The 22089-nt window shown below is 47.3% G+C and overlaps 1 protein-coding gene across 1 annotated transcript in view; it reads left to right on the forward strand.

Annotated features, from left to right (window-relative positions):
- Positions 1-21999, forward strand: part of LOC105903622 (receptor-type tyrosine-protein phosphatase U-like) — a 50210-nt gene extending 28211 nt beyond the window's left edge. Inside the window, exons 11-20 of the mRNA XM_031585802.2 lie at positions 2368-2465; positions 3184-3300; positions 3751-3905; positions 4464-4599; positions 6341-6490; positions 9227-9541; positions 14345-14470; positions 16364-16521; positions 18500-18635; positions 19892-21999. Coding sequence (XP_031441662.1) covers positions 2368-2465; positions 3184-3300; positions 3751-3905; positions 4464-4599; positions 6341-6490; positions 9227-9541; positions 14345-14470; positions 16364-16521; positions 18500-18635; positions 19892-19954 — 1454 coding nt within the window. The 3' untranslated portion in view covers positions 19955-21999. The remainder of the gene's footprint in view (positions 1-2367; positions 2466-3183; positions 3301-3750; positions 3906-4463; positions 4600-6340; positions 6491-9226; positions 9542-14344; positions 14471-16363; positions 16522-18499; positions 18636-19891) is intronic.
- The last annotated feature ends 90 nt before the right edge of the window (positions 22000-22089 follow it).

Below are 22089 nucleotides of genomic sequence, written 5' to 3' on the forward strand. Positions count from 1 at the left end.
GTGTGTGTGTGTGTGTGTGTCTGTGTCTGTGTGTGTGTCTGTGTATGTGTGTGTGAGAGACAGAGAAAGAGAGAGAGAGAGACAGTGTTCAGGTTGGCTTGGAGATGTCTTTCTGCCTTTGTCTGAATACTTGTGTACCGTCTGTGTGTGTGTGTGTGTTTGAGTGTCTGTGTGTGTGTGTGTGTGTGTGTGTGTGTGTGTGTGTGTGTGTGTGTGTGCGCATGCATGCCTATAAGTGTCCGTGTGTGTGTGTCTGTGTGTATGAGTTATTCTGAGTGTAGACGTGATCCGTACATCTCCTCTCATCCTCCGCGGCCATGTAGTCTAACGAGGGGGAATGAATAATTTATGAACAAACACTCTTATTGGTGTTTAATCTGCTGCTCCTCGTGGGATTGAGAACCCCCTCTTCTCCCCAATCCCTCATCCCTCCCTTCCCTCTCCACCGTCGCCTCGGATCTTAATCTCCGCCGCTCATCTTCGGGGGAATCACTCCCTTAGTTCCTGAGTTCCTTAGTTCCCTCTGTGTGTGATATCATTGTTCTTTATGTTTGGGTTATTGCCATGGAGGAGATCCCCACCCTCTTGTGTGCCTGTCTCACACACACATGCACGCACACACACACACACACACACAAGCATGCACACACACACACACACACACACACAAACACAAACACACATGTATACAGTCATACACACACATACTTATGGGGGGGGGGGGTGTATGTGTCTCTCTCTTCCGTCCTCTACTCTTTATCCATCTTTCATCTCTTTCTACCTCCTCTACTTCTCTCTCTCTTTCTCCGTCTCTTTCTCTCTATATTTGCACTTCCTCTATTTGTCCATCTCTCTCTCTCTCTCTCTCCATCTCTCTCCCTACTATCTTTCCTTCCCTTTTACTCTCTCTCTCTCTCTCTCTCTCTCTATCTATCTTTCTCTCTCTGTCTCTTTTTTCTCTCTGTTTGTCTTCATCTGTCTCTCTGCTGACAGTCGGGGACCCCTCTGTGCCACCTCGTCTCACACATTAAATATAGAAAATAACACTGATGTTTAATTATGAAGGGGAGGGCCGTGGAGGTTGGGGATTTGGGGACGTGATGGGCATGTCTGAGCAAGCAGGGATGGTCTCTCTGGATGGTCGTCCAGACAGCCTCTCTCCTCACCACACACACACACACACACACACACACACACACACACACACACACACACACACAGACACCCGCCCTGGCCTCTGACCCGCTGGCGGGAAGTTAGACGGTCAAGGCAAGGGGAACGTGCCAGATTACGAGATCAGATCACGTGCCGTGGCAAACCAGCCCCCCCCCACACACACACACACACACACCTCCTCTGCCACCGAGGTGCACAGGCATCAACATGTACAAAATGGAGGAGTCTTGCATAGCCGTCAGTTGTTCATTCAGCATACCTGATTAAAATGTGTTTGAAATGCAACCATGAGCACAACAGGCGTACATGTTCTGAATACAAGTTAAGCCTCAAAGCACCTCTGTACCCTCAAGCAAAACACTCCATGTTTTACAGAGTATGGTAATGCATGTGTGTGTGAATAGTGGGGAACTAAAAGGCTTCTACTCATTATGGCAATGCAAATGAACATGACCTTTCATCGACCCGTGTCACCGTGAGCTTTATAGCCCATGAGTATGCCTGGCTGTTCTGTGGACTACATATCCCAAGGTGCCGAGTTGTTCTGAACAGCACCTCATCATAAGAACGGTGTTGATCATGCTAGAGCAAAGCAATATCCCAAGCACAGAATAATGCATTCAGTGAGACTCCCTTAAACCCCCTGAGGGTGTCTGTGTGTGTGTGTGTGTGTGTGTGTGTGTGTGTGTGTGTGTGTGTGTGTGTGTGTGTGTGTGTGTGTGTGTGTGTGTGCATCCGTGCGTGCGTGTGTGTGTTAACACATGTTTATGGTGATTTGTGTCCATTTCTGGTGTGTGTCTGTGTGTGCACAGCAACAGCTATCCCTGCAGCTAGCCGTCTTTGAGCAGAAAGCGCTGCAGTTTGTAAAGGCAGACAGCGTCACTCTGTTCCAGTCAAGCTGAAAAGGCCAGAGTTACTAATGCAGATTTACTTACTAAGTCTCTCTCTTTCTCTCTCTCTCTCTCTCTCCTTCCTCTCCCCCATCAACTTGCCCCTTCCCCATCCCTCCTCTATCCCTTCTTCTCTCCTCTCCTCTACCCCTCTTCTCTCTTCCTGCTCCCCTCTCCTTTGCCCTCCTCTCCTCTCCTCCCACTCCTTCCCCCCTTCCCTCCCCTCTTTTCTGTTCTCCTTCTCTCCTGTCCTTTTTTTCTCTCTCTCTCTCTCTCTCTCTCTCTCTCTCTCCTCACACAGGCCCTAAGCAGGACATGATCTATGACTTCTGGAGGATGGTTTGGCAGGAGAACTGCTTCAGCATTGTCATGATCACCAAGCTGGTGGAGGTCGGGAGGGTAAGTGGCTCCATCTCTACCCCGGCTCCTGCCTCTCCAACTGGGCTGCCTGTTTGACCGCCTGGCCTCTCAGCCTCAGCTCAGAGTCTGGGGCCCCGTGAGTGAATGATTTAGGACAGAGATAATGAACCATTAATGAAGCATAAGATATATCACCGACTGCCATAATCAAGAATTATGGTGTGTTAAGATTTGCTGACGTCGTGTAGGAAAGTTTCTGTTAGAGGCTTTCAATGCTGAACAGCATAGAGGGGTATTATGAGGCTTCATCAAAGCACTGTTTACTCCAGAAGCCAAAATATCACATGAACCTTGTTTACTTGAACTGGCCGTTATTGATTGCAGATATCAGTGGTATTGAATATTGATATGAATCTTGAAACCTTGAATATCAGTTGTACAGATTGAAGACCAAAGCAAAGTTACATCACAACATAAATATTTAATATGCTTTACCTACATACTACATATAGATAATATAGATGTGCGAATGTACTTATAGTGCAGTAAAGTGAACGTCCCCTAGCAGTTTCCACCAATGTCATCAGTCCACTCTTGGAAGACTCTTGGAAGACTTAATCACTGTGTTGCGTCTTGAGTATTAAGAGTACGGAGCTCTTGTGTCCAGTGTCTCTCCTGTGTGAAGGGGTGACCACTTCAGCTGTGTGTGTGTGTGTGTGTGTGTGTGTTGTGATTATGCGCTGTCTCACACACACAGATGAAGTGCTGTAAGTACTGGCCTGATGACAGCGAGCTGTACGGCGACATCAAGATCACACTGCTGAAGACGGAGACGCTTGCAGAGTACACCGTTCGCACTTTCGCCATGGAGCGGGTGAGAGAACCTGACACCCCCTGTCACTCTGTCACCTCTGTCACTGTGTCACTCCTGTCACTGGCATCCCTGTCACTGTCACCCCCGTCACTTTGTCTTACCATTAGCAATTACTCTTTTGTCACTACAGCCGTTCAGCGATAAATGAGTTTAACACCTTGAAGTTAACAAAAGATATTTTTGATTGGCTTGCCTCTTAAACCACTCTTGGCTGGTGCTTTTTTCCAAGTCCTTTTATTTGGCCAACTGTTCAATGAACCTTTAAGATTTGGAGAGAGACAAAACACAAAATATGTCACACAAAAGAAACATGACATAATGAGGCATTATTCCGTATGGTACATTTCTTATGACTTATCTGACGTGGTGACCCGTCCATCCCCAGTTCTTTCCCTTTCTGAGTTCTGATTGGCTCATCTAGCTCACATGCTGTTGTTTTTGTTACCACAGCGGGGGTACCCTGCCAAACACGAGGTGTGCCAGTTCCACTTCACCTCATGGCCCGAGCATGGCGTGCCCTACCACGCCACCGGCCTGCTGGCGTTCCTGCGGCGGGTGAAGGCCTCTACTCCACCGGATGCTGGCCCCGTGGTGGTGCACTGCAGGTAAGACTCCGCACGCCCTCCAGCTGCGTATCAGTGAGCCCCTCTCACAGACCCCATGCTGCATGAGGGGAGCCATATGGCAAAAACTCCCCCAGGCTATGGAGAAGTGTGACGCGAGTTGGCCACATCATAGAAATATTACATTTGTATTCTGATCTCTTAAAAACTCCCCAAGGCTATGGAGAAGTGTGACGTGAGTTGGCCACATTATAGAAATATTACATTTGTATTCTGATCCCTTAAAAACTCCCCAAGGCTATGGAGAAGTGTGATGCGAGTTGGCCACATTATAGAAATATTATTTTCAAATCTGCCGAAATTGCCTTGGAAGGGGGCTCTGGCTTTGTTTTAAATCGGGCATGCTTCCATAATGTTACTTGGAATTCTTCCTCGGGAGTTCATGTGTTTCATTTCTGTTTGTTATTGAATATGTATGGTAAGCATACTGACCAATGCAGGTGTTGAGGCCAAATGCTATCCTTCACTTCTCCTCCTCCTCCTCCTCCTCCACCGCCCCTCATATTTGACCTTTGACCTTTCTCTCTCTCGCTGTGGCAGTATGGGGGCTGGTCGGACGGGCTGCTACATTGTGCTGGACGTGATGCTGGACATGGCTGAGTGTGAGGGGGTGGTGGACATCTACAACTGCGTGAAGACACTCTGCTCCCGACGGATCAACATGATCCAGACAGAGGTAAGATAGATGGAGAGAGTGAGGGGAGAAAGAGGGAGAGAAGAAGGGACAAAATGAAGAGACACTTGACTCATAAGGTCTTCTTGGCATTGTAATGAGAGAGAAAGCGAAAAAAAAGAAAGAGGGAGACAAAAGAATAAAGGTTCTCTTTTGCTTGACAGTAACACCAGAGTTTGTGACGGTGACAGAAAGAAAGAGACAAAGACCTCATGGAGCCTCATCATTGTCAAGAATGTTCTCTCATTCTCTCTCGTTCGCTCTCATTCTTCCTGCTCAACAGTGCTCGTCATTCTCCCCTGCTGGTAACAGACACAGGGACGTGAGCACGTAGTCTTTGTGGACGTCCTGACAGTCTCAAAGGGAGCGGGCGATCAACTGAGCACGTGATTGAAATATCTGCGCTGCTTCATATCACTCGGTGACAGAGACGGCGTACAGGATCATCACCAGCTGATAGTCTGTGAGGGCTTAAGTGATAGCGGCTCTTTTCAACCCGTCTGCTAATTTCGCTTTTAAATTTTAATGTGATATTTCTCTTTGCCTTTGCTGGATTTGCTGGACTTATATCTTATATCTTATATCTGGCGCCTTGGTGGTAATTTTCTAATACCACAGATAAACGGAGACTCAGTCAGAGAATGGTGTTTAATCAGGAACAAGGGTTTTATTCTTTACAATGATGCACAATCAAGGGAGAGAAGAACGGTTTCGCACGAAGATTCACCCGCATCTCTAATTAGACAAGGAAACAGTCTGAGTTTAAGAATCCTAAACAAGAAAATGGGCATCTGTCAATCATCCCAACTTTACATGAACATGTACGAGACGTCACCCCTGACACAGAAACTGCCACACTATCAGTTCACACAAAAGGCTGAAAATAACAAACAGGAGCAGCAAGGGAATCCGAACGCTGCTTCAACTTAGTCCAGTGCTACGGTGATGGATATCACGCACAAAGGAACATTTAAGAAACACATGAATAACATGCACAAAAAGAATAATGTAAGGTCCATAAAAATAGTGATTCATATCTTATATCTTCCTATCTCATAAGAGAAAAAAGTCCTGCAACAGTTCAAATAGAGGAACTGCTTTTTTTTCTTTTCAAGATATATCCCCCTGTGCGTGTTCATCTAATTCATTTGATTTTATCTCGTGTTCAAAGAGCAAGCCGATATCCATGCAGACACCGTCGCTTATTACAATGTCTGTTAATGATGTTGACATTTTCACAATCACAAGGGGATACGACTGCTTTTGGATTTTTTTTACCTTTACAGAATTCAAGCATTTTCAGCGCTTCACAACAACAGTGACACTAGTCATTAGTGCTTGAGTGGTACTGTTTACTAGGGCTGTTTTCACAGTCAACTGTTTGTTTTGTTGCGTAATAGCACTCTCTATTGTAATATCTAATATGATTTCTAATGTCTGGCATTTATTACTTATGTTATTATATAATTACTAATGTCGGTTTTTCAGTCATCAGTAGCATCTCTCATCATTCAATGTGTCTGTCTCTTACTTCTCAAATTATCAAGAGTAATATTACCTGCCAGAGTGATGAAATCACAGTCTTCAGTGCCCACCGTATGATAATATCAATGCTTTGTCTGATTTGCCCACAGCTTGTTGTGGCAGTAGAAGCGAGTGTGATTTGATGGCCTCCTGTGGTGATTGTGTGTGTGTGTGTGTGTGTGTGTGTGTGTGTGTGTGTGGGTGTGTGTCTGATCCACAGGAGCAGTACGTGTTCATCCACGAGGCCATCCTGGAGGCGTGCCTGTGCGGAGAGACGGCCATCCCGGTCAGCGAGTTTGCCCTCACCTACAAGGACATGCTGCGGGTGGACACACAGAGCAACACCTCCCAGCTGCGAGAGGAGTACCAGGTGAGGACCACATGCTAACTAGCACTCCCACAGCACACAGAGAGCAGAGGACCACATGCTAACTAGCACCCCCACAGCACACAGAGAGAGGAGTACCACATGCTAACTAGCACCCCCACAGCACACAGAGAGAGGAGTACCACATGCTAACTAGCACCCCCACAGCACACAGAGAGAGGAGTACCACATGCTAACTAGCACCCCCACAGCACACAGAGAGAGGAGTACCACATGCTAACTAGCACCCCCACAGCACACAGAGAGCAGAGGACCACATGCTAACTAGCACCCCCACAGCACACAGAGAGAGGAGTACCACATGCTAACTAGCACCCCCACAGCACACAGAGAGAGGAGTACCACATGCTAACTAGCACCCCCACAGCACACAGAGAGAGGAGTACCACATGCTAACTAGCACCCCCACAGCACACAGAGAGAGGAGTACCACATGCTAACTAGCACCCCCACAGCACACAGAGAGCAGAGGACCAAAGACGAGAGAGAGAGAGCCTCATACTACAACTAACCCCTCAACAGCAGGCAGATGACCAGGCATGAGAGAGCCACTATAACAAGGGCGTCTTCAACAGAAGAAACACACGTGCAAAAACTGTACATGCACAAAGGAGAAATGTATTCTTGGTTACACGCCATGTTACAATGGCCGTATTATATTGTAAGTGTGTCATTAGGTATTACTCTTGTATAAGTGATTGCCAGGTATGAATGTGGTGTCATTGACATGCCATATGCTATAAAGTAATACATATACTCAATTGTGTAGTAGGTACAATCTCACAAGGCCACAGTAGTAGGAGACACCATACTAATTCATTTTTAGATGCTCATTATGTTCTTCAGAATATTCTCACAACTTGCATATTGGGCTATCTTTACACCATTAGTAAGTACATTTAGGAAAAAGAAGAAATATTTAATACTTAATATCACTGTGCATAAAGTCACCTAACGAATGCTCCTATTTAAATCATCCTTTAGCAGTGAAGCTGCTGTTTGTAGATGCTTCATATAGATTTCCCTTCAAGTTCAGGCAATGTGCTCATGGAAAAACCTAGCTCACAAGAAGATTAGCCATGTCCGAGTCTGGACAGTCTATGTTGTGGCTGGAAGCTAAAAAAGACTCAATACTCAGAAGTAGTGTCAACAGTAGTGTAGCAGTGCAGCGCAGAAAAGGGTTACCCGGAGGACGTTTCAAATCAATTATCTACCAAATCCTCTCCCCTTTTGATGGAAGGGAATTGTTTTCTGAAAAGGCAGTTGTGTGTCTCTTGAAGGATGGGCTTTGCAAAAATGGGGGGGCGAGCTCCAAATCAGAATCGTAACAGGAGGCCTCGAGTCATTTAAAAGGATGGTTTGTCGAAGAGACTTGTTTTGATGTGTCACTGTCGATCAGCGCTTCCGCCCCCTGCAGCCTCTCACAGGTGAGAGTCTCCCCAACAAAACTCTCCTTTCGTCTGAACCAACATAAAGTAGCACTTTGACACCATTGAAGTTGTCCACATTTTCACCGTATCATAGTTGCTCATTGAGTAGCACGCTAGCCATCAGTAGATTACATACCACCTATCTCCTACGAGGCTTAAGAAAATCATTGAATCTATTACCATGATCCAAAAACCTCACCTCCCTCTAATTATCAAGCTGTGATGTGACATAAAGGTTTTTGAGGAAACAGCATTCTCCTCACCACTGTAAGACAACATTCCACCATAGGATGTTCAATGCTAGCTAGGTGTTACTGCCATGCATTGGGGTTTCTGTAATGGTGGCGCCCATCGCTCCTGCTAATGTGGTCTTAATTAGGTGACTCCTTTGTGCCATATCTTCCCTCTGCCACTGGATAACCATAGTTAATGACCTGATATGATCCACACAAACTAAGCAATTTCCACTTCATTGGGGCAGGATTGGGTAGATTACAGTGCTATCGCATAGCCCAGACGTAATCTGTAGGACAATCTGGCAATAATTGGAAACCCTCATTTGTACACTGCTGCCTGGCTGGGAATTGGTGCAGGATGTATATGAATCTAATCTGATGATGGTCTGCCCACTCTCACTGAGAGCCGCAGTGTAAGGTCTGCGGTTTATCAGAGGTCATCAGAGTTGGTGTTTCTCTTGCCATGAAGTTTGTCCTGAAATGTCTACTTAATGTGTTTTTGCTCTAAAAAGCCAATATTGCTGTGGCCTCTCATCAGTGGGTGAAATTGGAGGCTGTTGAATAAATGGCCGTTACTTTTCCTTCACCTTTTTTCGCTCGAGGTTCAGGGATGTTTTTCACTGGTTCAGAGGATTCTTGCCCTATGGCGTCTTCTCTCTCTTTCTTTCTCTCTCTCTCTCTCTCTCTCTCTCTCTCTCTCTCTCTCTCTCTCTCTCTTTTGCTGGTGTCTGGTCCTTTTGCCCTTCACCACTCCCACTTTACACGTTTCCGTGAACATACAGTTAACCCTTTAACCTTGTGTTCTGTCTGTCTCTCTCTCCATCCCTCCCTCTCTGTCCCCTTCTCTCTGTCTCCCTCGCTCTTTCTCGTACTCTTTCTTCTCTCCCTATTTTCCTACCTCTCTCCCTCTCACTGTTTTTTCTCTCTCTTTCCTGCCCTCTCTCCTCTTCCCTGATTTTTTATTTTATTTTTACTCCTCTACTCCCCCTCTCTCTCCATCCCTCTCTTTCTCTCTCCTCCTCTCTCTCTCCCTCCCTCTCTCTCCTTCTCAGACACTGAACTCAGTGACGCCTCACCTGGACGTGGAGGAGTGCAGCATCTCGCTGTTGCCACGCAACCGGGAGAAGAACCGCAGCATGGACGTGCTGCCTCCGGACCGCGCGCTGGCCTTCCTGGTGACCACGGAGGGTGAGGGCAACAACTACATCAACGCGGCACTGACCGACAGCTTCCTGCGGCCGGCCGCCTTCGTGGTGACGCCGCACCCGCTGCCCACCACCACCGGCGACTTCTGGAGGCTGGTGTACGACTACTCCTGCACCTCTGTGGTTATGCTCAACCTGCTCAACCAGTCCAACTCTGCCTGGGTGAGTGTGTGTGTGTTTGTGTGTCTGTGTGTGTGTGTGTGTGTGTGTGTGTGTGTGTGTGTGTTTGTGTGTGTGTGTGTGTGTGTGTGTGTGTGTGTGTGTGTGTGTGTGTGTGTGTGTTTGTGTGTGTGTGTGTGTGTGTGTGTGTGTGTGTGTGTGTGTGTGTGTGTGTGTGTGTGTGTGTGTGTTTGTGTGTGTGTATGTGAGGGTTCTGTGTGTGTGTGTGTGTGTGTCTCTGTGTGTATGTGTATGTGTATGTGTGTGCTTATGACACTTTGTGTATGTCAGGGGTCTGTGTTTGTCTGTGTGTGTGTGCGTGTGCGCGCGCACGTATTTCTCTGTGTGTATGTGAGGGATCTGTGTGTGTGTGTGAGTTCGAGAGAGAAAGGGGTCTTCGTGCATGGATGTGTGTGTGTGTGTGAGAGGGGTCTAAGAGCATGTATGTGTGTGTGTGTGTATGGAGTCTGTGAGCATGAGTGTGTATGTATGCATGTAAGGGGTGTGTGAGGGGTTTGTGAGCATGGATGTATGTGTGTGTGTATGTGAGGGGTCTGCGAGTATGAGTGTGTATGTGTGTGTATATGTTGTGTGTGTGTGAGGGGTCTGTGAGCATGGATGTGTGTGTGTGTGTGTGTGTGTGTGTGTGTGTGTGTGTGTGTGTGTGTGTGTGTGTGTAGGCGTGCACATTTATGTAGGAGAGTGTTTGGGTGGATGTGTGTGTGTGTGTGTGTGTGTGTAGGCATGCACATTTATGTAGGAGAGCGTGTGGGTGGGTGTGTGTGTGTGTGTGTGTGTTTGTGTTTATCTTTGCAAGCACATGGTGAACCTTTGTGGTTTTTCTCCCCCCCAGCTTAACCATTTCATTATATTTTGTCATTCTGTTCCATCTTGAGCTGATTGATAGGTTATATATAGCCCCAGTTCTGAGCGGCTTCCCTAGCGCCCTGATGGTGTCTGTGGGTATAAGGTCTGCGGTGTCCATAAACTAGGGTGGGTGCTAACCCTGATGGTGTCTGTGGGTATAAGGTCTGCGGTGTCCATAAACTAGGGTGGGTGCTAGCCCTGATGGTGTCTGTGGGTATAAGGTCTGCGGTGTCCATAAACTAGGGTGGGTGCCAGCCCTGATGGTGTCTCTGGGGGCTGGGGGGTGCTGACGGTGCTGATGGGATTCCTCTGGAATCAGGGCAGTTCCACACTAGATGGGGGGAAGAAGAGGGACAGGAGCTCTGCCGGCCCATCCAGATCACACACACACACACACACACACACACACACACACACACACACACACACATTCAATCACACAGACACACACACACATAGGCCTACAGGATGCTGTTGATGGGGTTTCCCTGGCTTGAAGCACACTTCAGGACAGTCTGACGCCTCTCTTCTCTCTTGATGTCTCACCTGCTGTCGCCCTGTGTGTTCTGTCCTTCTCTAGTCTGGTTGGACAGCTGGACATGTGGAGAGAGAGAGACAGCAGCTCTGCTAGCCCCATCACCGTGCACATGCACAGACACACACAAACACACACACACAAACACAAACACGCACAAACGCACAAATGCGCACACATACTTACAAACACACACAGGTACACACACACACGGGTACACACACACTCTCACACATACACACAGACATATATACCTACACACACACACACATATATATACCCACACACACACACACACACACACACACTCACACACACACACACACACAGAGTCATGCACATTCACTTTCTTTCCCTTTCTTTTCCCTCCGTCCAGTCCACTTCCATTTTATGACATTTAGTGTTTCAAATTTACTTTTCTATCCCTCCTTCTCTGTGTCACTCCCTCTCTCTCTCACTCTCTCTCACTCTGTCCCTTCCTGTCTCATCCTGTCTCTCTGTTTTTCCTTCTCTTCACCTCCTCATCTGTCTGTTTGTTGATATTACTTGTCGTCTCCCTCCATCCCTCTCTCCTCCTCTCTCTTGTCAACTCTCTCGGCCTTTTTTTGTCACTCCCTCCCTCAACTCTCTCTCTCTCTCTCTCTCTCTCTCTCTCTCTCTCTCTTTCTTTCTCTTTCTCATTCCATCCCTACCCTGTCTGTTGCAGTAGATTAGTGCTGCTGTCATCTCATCTCATCAGCTGCCTGCCTGTGTGTGTGTGTGTGTGTGTGTGTGTGTGTGTGTGTGTGTGTGTGTGTGTTTGTGTGTGTGTGTGTGTGTGTGTGTGTGTGTGTGCCGCTCTCACACTCTCTGTCCCTCTGTGTGTGTGTGTGTGTATAAATATTTATCTCTCCCTCTGCCTCTTGTCATACTGTTAATACCCTTCCATCAGACTGACAGGGCATTATCACACTAGCCTGTATTTCTCTTCATTTCCCTCCCTCTTTCAGCTCTCCTCTCTCTCTCTCCCATTTTTTCTCTCGCTCTCTCTCTCCCAATCACTCTCTTCCTCTAATGCATGCACTCAGGTTCTCTCAATCTTTCACGACTCCCTATCCATCTCATTCATTCATTTATTCATTCTCTAATTCCTTCATTCACTCACTCATTCCCTCTCTCTCTCATCCACATACATTCTCTCATTCATTCACTACCTCCCCCCTTCATCTCTATCCCTCTCTCTCTCTCTCTCTCTCGCCTCCCCCTAACTTCTCTCCTTTGTCCTCTCCCCTCTGTCCTCTATCAGTCCATTCCTCACACACCTTCACTTGTTTCTTCTTCCTCCACGTCTTTTCTCGTGTTTGCAGTCTCTCCTGCTTCTGGCCTCAGAGTTGCTATTCATCCCTGACTGTCCATCCTCATCCTCACTGTCTGCACACGCTGCTCTCCACTGTTTCCAGTCCCTGGCTTCATAGTTGTCAGTTATCTCTGCCTGTCCATCGATCACAGCCGCTGAGGCTGGGGCGAGATGTCCGGACCCAAATGCAGACTCCAATACACAACAGATGTGAAACAGGGAGAAGATCAAATCACAGCACAAGACCGAGAAGGCAGAACTCGGAGGTCAAAAACGCCCCAGAGATTGTTATACAGTGTGTGTGTGTTTGTGTGTGTGTGTGTGTGTGTGTGTGTGTGTGTGTGTGTGTGTGTGTGTGTGTGTGTGTACAGGGCAACAAGGGCTTAGACAAAACTCAGACAGGCAGAGTTCAGAATCCAAAGTACCCAGTCGGAAAACGAAGACCAGAGGAAAATCATAATCCAGAAAAACAGGCGAGAAATCACTTCCAGAAAACGTTGGCAGGACTTAAAAGCTGTAGGCTTGGACGAGGAGAGTGGCAGCAGGTGGGCAGGCAGGAGCGATGGTGATTGGCTCAGCAACCTGTCGGTCTGCAGGGAACCAGGAAGCACAGGGTCAAGGATAAGACATGGAGCAGAGAAACAGCGGACGAGACTCACACAAACACACACACACACACACACACACACACACACAAACACACAGACACCCTCAGGGAGGTTTAAGGGAGTCTCACTGAATGCATTATTCTGTGCTTGGGATATTGCTTTGCTCTAGCATGATCAACACCGTTCTTATGATGAGGTGCCGTTCAGAACAACTCGGCACCTTGGGATATGTAGTCCACAGAACAGCCAGGCATACTCATGGGCTATAAAGCTCATGGTGACACGGGTCGATGAAAGGTCATGTTCATTTGCATTGCCATAATGAGTAGAAGCCTTTTAGTTCCCCACTATTCACACACACATGCATTAACATACTCTGTAAAACATGGAGTGTTTTGCTTGAGGGTACAGAGGTGCTTTGAGGCTTAACTAGAATTCAGAACATGTACGCCTGTTGTGCTCATGGTTGCATTTCAAACACATTTTAATCAGGTATGCTGAATGAACAACTGACGGCTATGCAAGACTCCTCCATTTTGTACATGTTGATGCCTGTGCACCTCGGTGGCAGAGGAGGTGTGTGTGTGTGTGTGTGTGTGTGACAAGACACAGGGAAAACATGGACTAGGACCTGAAAGTACTGGACAGCATGCTGACACCATCCTCAAGTGTCTCATGTGAACATGAGTCAGCCTTTCCTACATGCTTCTCCTCACATCCCTTTCACTTCAGTTCACTTCAGATCAGTTCAGATATCTCTGACTGTCCATCCCGAGGCGCTGTGAGCTGCACTGGACTCCGTCTGTCACTCCCTCTCCTCCTCATGCTTGTTTCCTCACTCCTCTCCTTCACCTCCTCTTGTCCTCCTGCTTGTGGTCTCCTGCCTCTGGCCTCTTAGTTGTCATGTATCTCCGACCGCCCCTATCCACCCTCTCTCTCCGTACAGTACTGAGTTACTCTGAGTACTCTTTCATTCGCTCTCTTCCTCCCACCCTTTCACGCGTTCACGTCTTCCACCGCATCTTAGCTGGTGTTTGCGGTCTCCTGTCAGCCTGTGGTCTTATCTGGGAGTCCACGCTCTGTGTCTGGTGTACTGTACAGGAGACGGGCGTGAGAGCTCAGCCAGTGTGACCGGGCTTGGCGGAAGCTTCTGTGTCGTTTAATTGATTGCGTGTCAGATGAGAGGAAAGCTAATTTAGTGAAATGACAGATAAGTCAAAGAGAACATGTTTCTGATAGGGAGGAATGAGGCCAAGCATTGGATTCAGTTCGCTTTCATTCCATTGGCCATGCTGATTAAAACACGAGCATGTTCTCCTCTCAATGCTGAACTTTAAAGTTTGAACTGAAAAGTTTATTCTCTCTCTCTCTCTCTCTCTCTCTCTCTCTCTCTCTCTCTCTGTCTTTCTATCTCTCTCTCTGTCTCTCTCTCTCTGTCTCTCTGTTTCTCTCTTCTGTAGCCTTGTCTGCAGTATTGGCCTGAGTCAGGCATGCAGCACTTTGGACCAATGACAGTAGAGCTCCTGTCTCGTACGTCTGACGAGGATGTCATCATCCGCCTCTTCCGTGTCAAGAACATCACGCGGGTAAGTGACCGATGTTGGGTGTGTGTGTGTGTGTGTGTGTGTGTGTGTGTGTGTGTGTGTGGGCGGCGGGGGTGGTATGTATGTGAACATCACACAGGTAAGTGTCCAGTGAGTATGTGTGTATCAGTATGGATGTGGGTGTGTGTGTGTGTGTGTGTGTGTGTGTGTGTGTGTGTGTGTGCATGCGCGTGCGTGTGCTTGTGTATTAACATCACACAGGTAAGTGGGCAACACTGTGTGTGAGTGTGTGCATTTGCGTGTGTGTGTGTGTGTGTGTGTGTGTGTGTGTGTGTGTGTGTGTGTGTGTGTGTGCATGCGCGTGCGCGTGCGTGCGTGTGTATTAACATCACACAGGTAAGTGGGCAACACTGTGTGTGTGTGTGTGTGTGTGTGTGTGTGTGTGTGTGTGTGTGTGTGTGTGTGTGTGTGTGTATGAGAACATGACACAGTAAAGAAGCCCACGCTGATGAGGTTGACCCTCTCTAATTCCCCTTGCACTTGTTTTTTGTCTCCCTGTGTCGTGCACGGGTACAGCACTACAGCTTCTCTTCAAAAGCTCTTTTAAAAGATCTATGTGACACGCTTTGTGTGAGGCAAAAAAATGCTTTTGTGGAAATGCTGAAGCCATTGCTTTAAAAGCTATTTTCCTAATTGTGCGTCTCTGCTTCACAGAGACTAATGGAGTGCGAGAGTAATTGCCTAATGTGTCTTTCTCTGCAGTCCTCTCATAAAAGAGGCCAAACCGAGATGAAGCTGAACGGGGGAACTATATATGTGGGTCAATCAGGCAAAGTGCCCAGTAGACAAAATACCAGTGAATCTAAAACAAAGATGCAGTATAAAGTGTTTTTGTTCATTTGGAATGTGTGTGTGTGTGTGTGTGTGTGTGTGTGTGTGTGTGTGTGTGTGTGTGTGAGAGAGAGAGAAAGAAAGAAACAAAGAATGGAGTGGAGCGTGTATGTGTGCTCGTGCGTGTGTGTGTGGGCAGGCGAGGAGGAATGTGTGTTTATTTACTTGTTTGTGAGTGGGTGCACAGGTGAGGAATAGCTGTTAATGTGTGTATGTGTGAATGTGTGAGTGACGTGTGTGTGTGTGTGTTTGTGTGTGTGTGAATGTGTTAGTGATGTGTGTGTGTGCTTAGTTGTATATTGGTTTAGAGCTCTCCCAGCCACCTCCACCCCCTAGATCAGACAGCCTCCTCCTTCCGTCTCTGACACTGACGGTGAGAGGAGACAGACCTGTCTTCCTGAAACAATCCCCTTAGTCACTTTGTGTCAGGTAGCTTGTGCCTCTAAGCTTTTCCCACGCTCTACTCCTACCCCTACCCCTGCCTTATCCCACCTTGCCCCCCGCAAATAGCTCCCACCCCCCCCCCCCCCCCCCCCCCTTCAACCAGTTATTGTCAATAGTTGTTGTCCCTGTCTCCCTTGCCTGTGGTCAGTCCCCTGACACCATAATGCCCACTAGCCTCCTCTTAGCCCCCTAAGTGCTCCCTCACTCCCGGTTAAGGGTGTGTATTTGGGAAGGGACCATTGCATGTCTCACCACCAGTTCCCACAATGCATCTGTGCAGGACCCCAGTGATCTGAGCATCCCGGAGCGCGACGAGGATTGTCACTTTAACACCAAGGTACAGCCCACCTAGAGTAGCAGTAGAGGAGGGCAGCGGGGTTAGACAAGATGGAGCTAAAGCAGGCAGAGAGCTAATAGCTGAAAACCCTTTTTTCTACAGTACCTGATACTTCATCAACCGAGACACTGTTGTGACAGGAAGTGTGTGTGTGTGTGTGTGTGTGTGTGTGCTGTGTGAAATGACCCTGGTCCAAAAGGTTTGACCCTTGACCTGTGACCTTTGACCTCTGAACCTTGACCCTGTGTTTCGCCCCCCCTCAGCTGCAAGAGGGTGCCCTGGTGGTGCGTCACTTCCAGTTCCTGCGCTGGTCGCCCTACAGGGACATCCCCGACTCCAAGAAGGCCTTCCTCAACCTGCTGGCCCAGGTGCACAAGTGGCAGAGGGACTGCGGAGAGGGACGCATGGTGGTTCACTGCCTGTGAGTCACAACACTCCTCTCCACTCCTCTCTCCACTCCTCTCTTCACTCCTCTCTTCACTTCTCTCTTCTGCTTCAGCGCGGTTCTCTTCTCTTCTCTTTTATTGTGTTTATTTTCCTCCACTCCTCTCCTCTCTTTTCTTGTCCTCTCCTCTCCTCTGTCCTCTCTTTTCTCTTCCTCTGTTATCTCTTTCTCTCCTTTCTTCCTCCGCTCCTCTTCTCCTTTTTTCCTCCACTCTGTCTATTCTTCATTCTCCTTTCTATACCCTTCTCTCCTCTCTCCTCATCTCTCCTCTGTGTGTCCCCCCCCCCCCCTCTCTCATCATAATCTTCTCATCACGTACACCCATGGCCACTTATATCCCCTGAACACCCCAGGAAAATAATCACACAGGGTTCTCCTTGTCCTCCACACACACACACACACACACACACACACACACAGAGACACACAGACACGAACGCACAAGCACACACATTTATTTACCTCGGCGGTGCTGCATACTTCGTCTGGTCTCAGCTCTAACTAGTGTCTCCAGTCCGGTCCTTGAGCTGATAGTCCTGCTCTCTCTCTCTCTCTAATGGCCGTATGGATTACTGCTAATGATGGGTGTCCAATAGTCTGCCGAGTCCCCCACACTCTATCTCTCTGAAGGAGCTTCTTTTGGTCGAGTTGGCCTCTTCTACAGAGGTGGTCCAAAGACACAGTCTCCTCCCACACCCCTTTACACACACACACACTCACACACACATACACATGCGCACACACACAGCCACACGCACACACACACACACACACAGCCTCACACACACACACACACACACACACACACACTGCCACACACACACACACACACGCGCGCGCGCACACACACTGCCACACACACACACACTCACACACACACACACACACAACCACACACACACACACACACAGCCACACACACACAAACGCGCACACACACAGCCACACACACTCTCACACACACACACACACACACAGCCACACACTCACACACACGCACACACACACACACACAGCCACACACGCAAACACACGCACACACACACACACAGCCACACACACGCACATGCACAGGCATGCACACACACACACACACACACACACACACACACAAACACACACACACAGCATACACAGACAGCACACACACACACAAACACACACACACCATACAGAGACACACACACACACACACACACAGCTGGAGGAGTAATAGCTGTCTTTGTGTGAGTGTTTAATGGAGGCTACAAAGCCTGTCAGTGAGTCACCTGTGTCAGATCACCTCAGGCGCTGGACTGACTGGGTCGGGGGTTTTGTGTCTACTGCACTGCTTTTCCTTATATGTTCTACATTTACACACACACGCACACACACCCGCACGCACGCACGCACGCACACCCACACGCACGCACACCCCCCCCACACACACACACACACACACACACACACACACACACCCACATCTGTTGCGCTGCGCTGCTCTGAAGCAATCAAAGCAGCCCCTAGTGTGTCCTGACTGAAAACATACATGCACACATAGTCACTAACATGCACACACACATACACACACGTACACACATGCGCACACACACAAACACACACACACACCACATCAGGTAGAGACTGTGTGTAGCTTTTCTCCCTCGCATTGTTTGTTGCTGCCTCTCTCCTTGTCTTTAACAGTACATTCATTGTCTCTTCTTTCCAGCTCACTTCTATTTCCCCCTGTTCTCTTTCTCCTCTTCCTCCTCCTCCTCCCCTCCCCCTGAGTTTCCCCATACACTGTCATTTTCTTCCTCTACAGATCAAAACATACTTTTTCCCTGGGAGACATTGATCAAAGGCTGACTTAAATACTTCCGTTTGTGTGCGTTGTCTGATTGTTGATTGATTGTGTGTGTGTGTGTGTGTGTGTGTGTGTGTGTGTGTGTGTGTGCGCTTATGTGTTTCTCAGAAATGGAGGCGGCCGCAGTGGGACATTCTGTGCCAGTAGTATCCTGATGGAAATGATCAGTCACCAGAGCATGGTGGACGTCTTCTACGCCGCCAAGACGCTGCGCAACTCCAAGCCCAACATGGTGGAGACCATGGTAAACACATTCATCCACTTCAACAATAACAATTAGCAATTAAAGGTGCAGTCCACTGGGAATTGCCCCTCACAGTCCTCCACTGCCTAAATCACCCACTGTTAAGACTTTCATTATTTATTACATTAATTACATGCACCATAATGAGCAACTCAAGCCCAGCAGGGTTGAGATGATGGTGGAAGCACTGAAGCCTAGCTGTCTCCCTCCACTGGTTTAGTTCACCGTCTCAATGTAGAACAAACCGTCTCAATGTCTGAACATGTGGACACATGCCAAAATCAACTTCAAAAGGTATCATTATGAATTAGGGGACATTACATTCAAATATGTCCCTTATGTGTTGCAATGCGTGACATTCCAATCCATGATGTTCCTTGAAGAAGGGGATATTGCATTCATTAGTTGCTCCATTAATATATGCAGCAGGATGGGCAGCTCCGAGCCTCACCCCTGCACACTAATGGTGTCTCATTATCAACTTCCTCACTTTAGAAACTCACTGTATCTACATTACACAGCCCCAGTCAATGTATGAACAGCTTTCCTGAACACCTGCCAAAACCTACTCCAAACAGTTATAATTACATTATAATTACATTATTACAATATGTCCCTTATATATTTGCCATTACATTAAAATATGTCACTCACATATTGGACAAAATGGAAAAGAGGCAGTGATGTGTTCTGGGTATGACCTGGTATAACACACTGAAGAAGGCGCTCAAGCCTAAACGCATTTGTGCTGTTACTCACTAAGACACTGAAAAGGTTAACACACCGCCTATGTAAAGTCGGTTTTGTTTCTTTCTTATTTCGCTGACGTAGGAGTTGGCCCGCTCCTAAAAATACATTATGTAATTAACTTGAATGTGTTCCCTTTGTGAAACATTTATCTCCCGTTCATTAGCATGTTACCTGTGAGGAAAAACAAGTTTAACTTTCATTTGTTTAGTCTGTTTCGGCTGGCTCGACAGGGTAATCATCAGCTGTTGTGTTGTGTTTCTGAAAATGAAATTGACTTTATCCTGTGAGCAGAGTTTTTTTTCTTGTAACACAGGAAATGGTATAGCTTCCTCACTCCCATACAGAAGAACTTCTAATGAGATGATTGATGATCGAGTGCTGTGAGGGGGTGGCTGAAAGCATCTGTTAAATGAGAGACTTGAGATACTAATGCAAGAGGCTGACAGCAGGTGTTGTTGTTTTTTGATTTTATGTTCATTTATTGTTGTTGTTTTTTTGTTGTTTAGGAGCAGTACCGTTTCTGCTACGAACTGGTTCTGGAGTACCTGGACTGCCTTGAGGTGAGATAGCAGCCAGAACCCAACCAGACGTGATGCGCACCCCGCGCCAGGGGGGGGACCCGTGGCCACCCAAGGGCCTCGTCTCTGAGCTCCCTCGTTCTTCTTCTCCTCTTCCTCGTCCTCTTCTTGCCCTCCTCTCCTGGATCTCTCTGGAAGGAGTGAATCTCTGTTTACCTGGATGGACAATATGGACTGATGCAAGGAAGCCCTCCATTTCTCTGCGGAACGGAACCAACAACTGAGAGCTCCATAGACTTGCTTTCCTTTTGACATGTATTATACATTCACTCTCTTTTCTCCTCCTTCCGTCCTTTCCTTTATGTGTCCCTCTGTTCTTCTTTCTCCTTGTCTTGCTTTGGTATTCCTCAACTTTCCTGAGGCTTGCGTCTGTTTCTTTGTTGTAGTTTTTTCTCCTCTGTGCCAGAACTTTTTGCCAACACCATATAAGGGCATGGATGCGTCTGGGCTAGGATGGGCAGCTCACTTCCTGTGATTTCAGTGGGCGACTTCCTGGTGACAACTGCCACACTCTGCCTTATGACACAGCAAGAGGAAGACACTCTTACCTGACATCACAGAGTGAAAGACTATGGATAACACACACATTACACACACAACTCTGACAACAACTTTGAGAAAAACAAACAAAATATTACAAAAAAGTCAACATGGATGATTTTTTGCGTGTTAATGTGTTTTTGTTGACCCCTGTGCCATGGTGCAACCTGCTGAGGATGAGTTTGATTTAGAGACACATGTTTTTGAAGGGTGGGCGGAGCTTAGGCTTCAGCCATTGGCTCTCGATACAAAAGTGGTGGGACTCAGGTTGGCGTGACAACCCTCCTCCGGTTGGAGTGCCACAATTTATTGGCGCCAACGGGAGGTTGCGATCCTAATGGTGGCTCCTCGTGTTATTATTTATTTGCTCTTTGTGTACATACTGTAGGTATTTTAAGAGTAACAGAAAAAGAGAATCTAGGTGTTGTCTTTACGTGCCAATTCATTGTTTGTGTGTCTGTGTGTGCCGGGGACCACTGGAAAGCACCTGCATGCCGATCTGTGCTGTTCGATTAAGTGTCCCATCGCATCATGTGACTCGGTCCACTTTGGGCGTCCAGTGCAGATGCCTGCTTAAAAATCATGCTCAACTCAAGATCAAATATACATGTACATATATGTATTGAAGAGAAAACAACAAAAAAAGAAATGATGTATTACTGTGGGAACATGGTGAGGCCTTCACCAGAAGACTTGCTTTTTAAATTTGTATTTATTCATTGTGTTTTGTTTTCTAAATAGTGTATATTAAATGCAAAAAAAAATAAAACACTATGATGTTGCTTTTACGTCACTACTGTCCCATTGTCCGTTTTGTTGTAAGGACCGTCAGCATCCAGTCCTCGACGCAAACCACGTCGGTCTAATTTGACGAGCTGCCACATCCTGTGACCTTACAATGTGGCATTAAAAAGTCATTAGCATGAGTCGCAACACTGAAAGGGCTGGGCCCAACCACAAAAGCCTCCTTTCAAAGGGAAAGCGAGACATTCTCCGCCAGCCAAACCCAAATGTCCTTTGTGGTTTAATGAGCCAGCACCATTGTCTTTGTCATCTGCAAGGGGAAAGATGCCTCTATTGTATGGTGCTGTTTCCGGCCCAATTTCTGACGCTACACCATGCCACCATGATACGCCCACAAATATCACCACCCTCCTCCTCCCTGTGGACTCGTTGACCCCGGACGGGTTAAGAAACGTAATTTGGTTCCTGACGTCCCTCTAGCTATAAGAACCAATTACCCCGTTAGTCGATGAAACAAGTCTGTTTTTATTTTCCTTCCTTTTTTATTTAATTTATTTATTTTGCTGAGGCAATGTTTTAGTACAAGGGCGAGGCTATCAGCTACATGCAGGGCATGTCTCCTGCGTGTTTATTTGTGATTATGCGATGAGAATGCTGTTAAGTCCACCGCGCCTCCTTCGGGGAATTATTACTAGTGGAGAGAAACACACACCCACACACACATATATACACACACACAGGGAGAGTAGATCGCACAATGCTGACCCTGCGATTTTATTCACCCCCTTATCATTTAATTACCACCTTTAATGGTCCTCCTTTTTTATCATAAGCACAAACGT

This window comes from Clupea harengus, chromosome 19, assembly GCF_900700415.2.
Source record: "Clupea harengus chromosome 19, Ch_v2.0.2, whole genome shotgun sequence".
NCBI lineage: Eukaryota > Metazoa > Chordata > Actinopteri > Clupeiformes > Clupeidae > Clupea > Clupea harengus.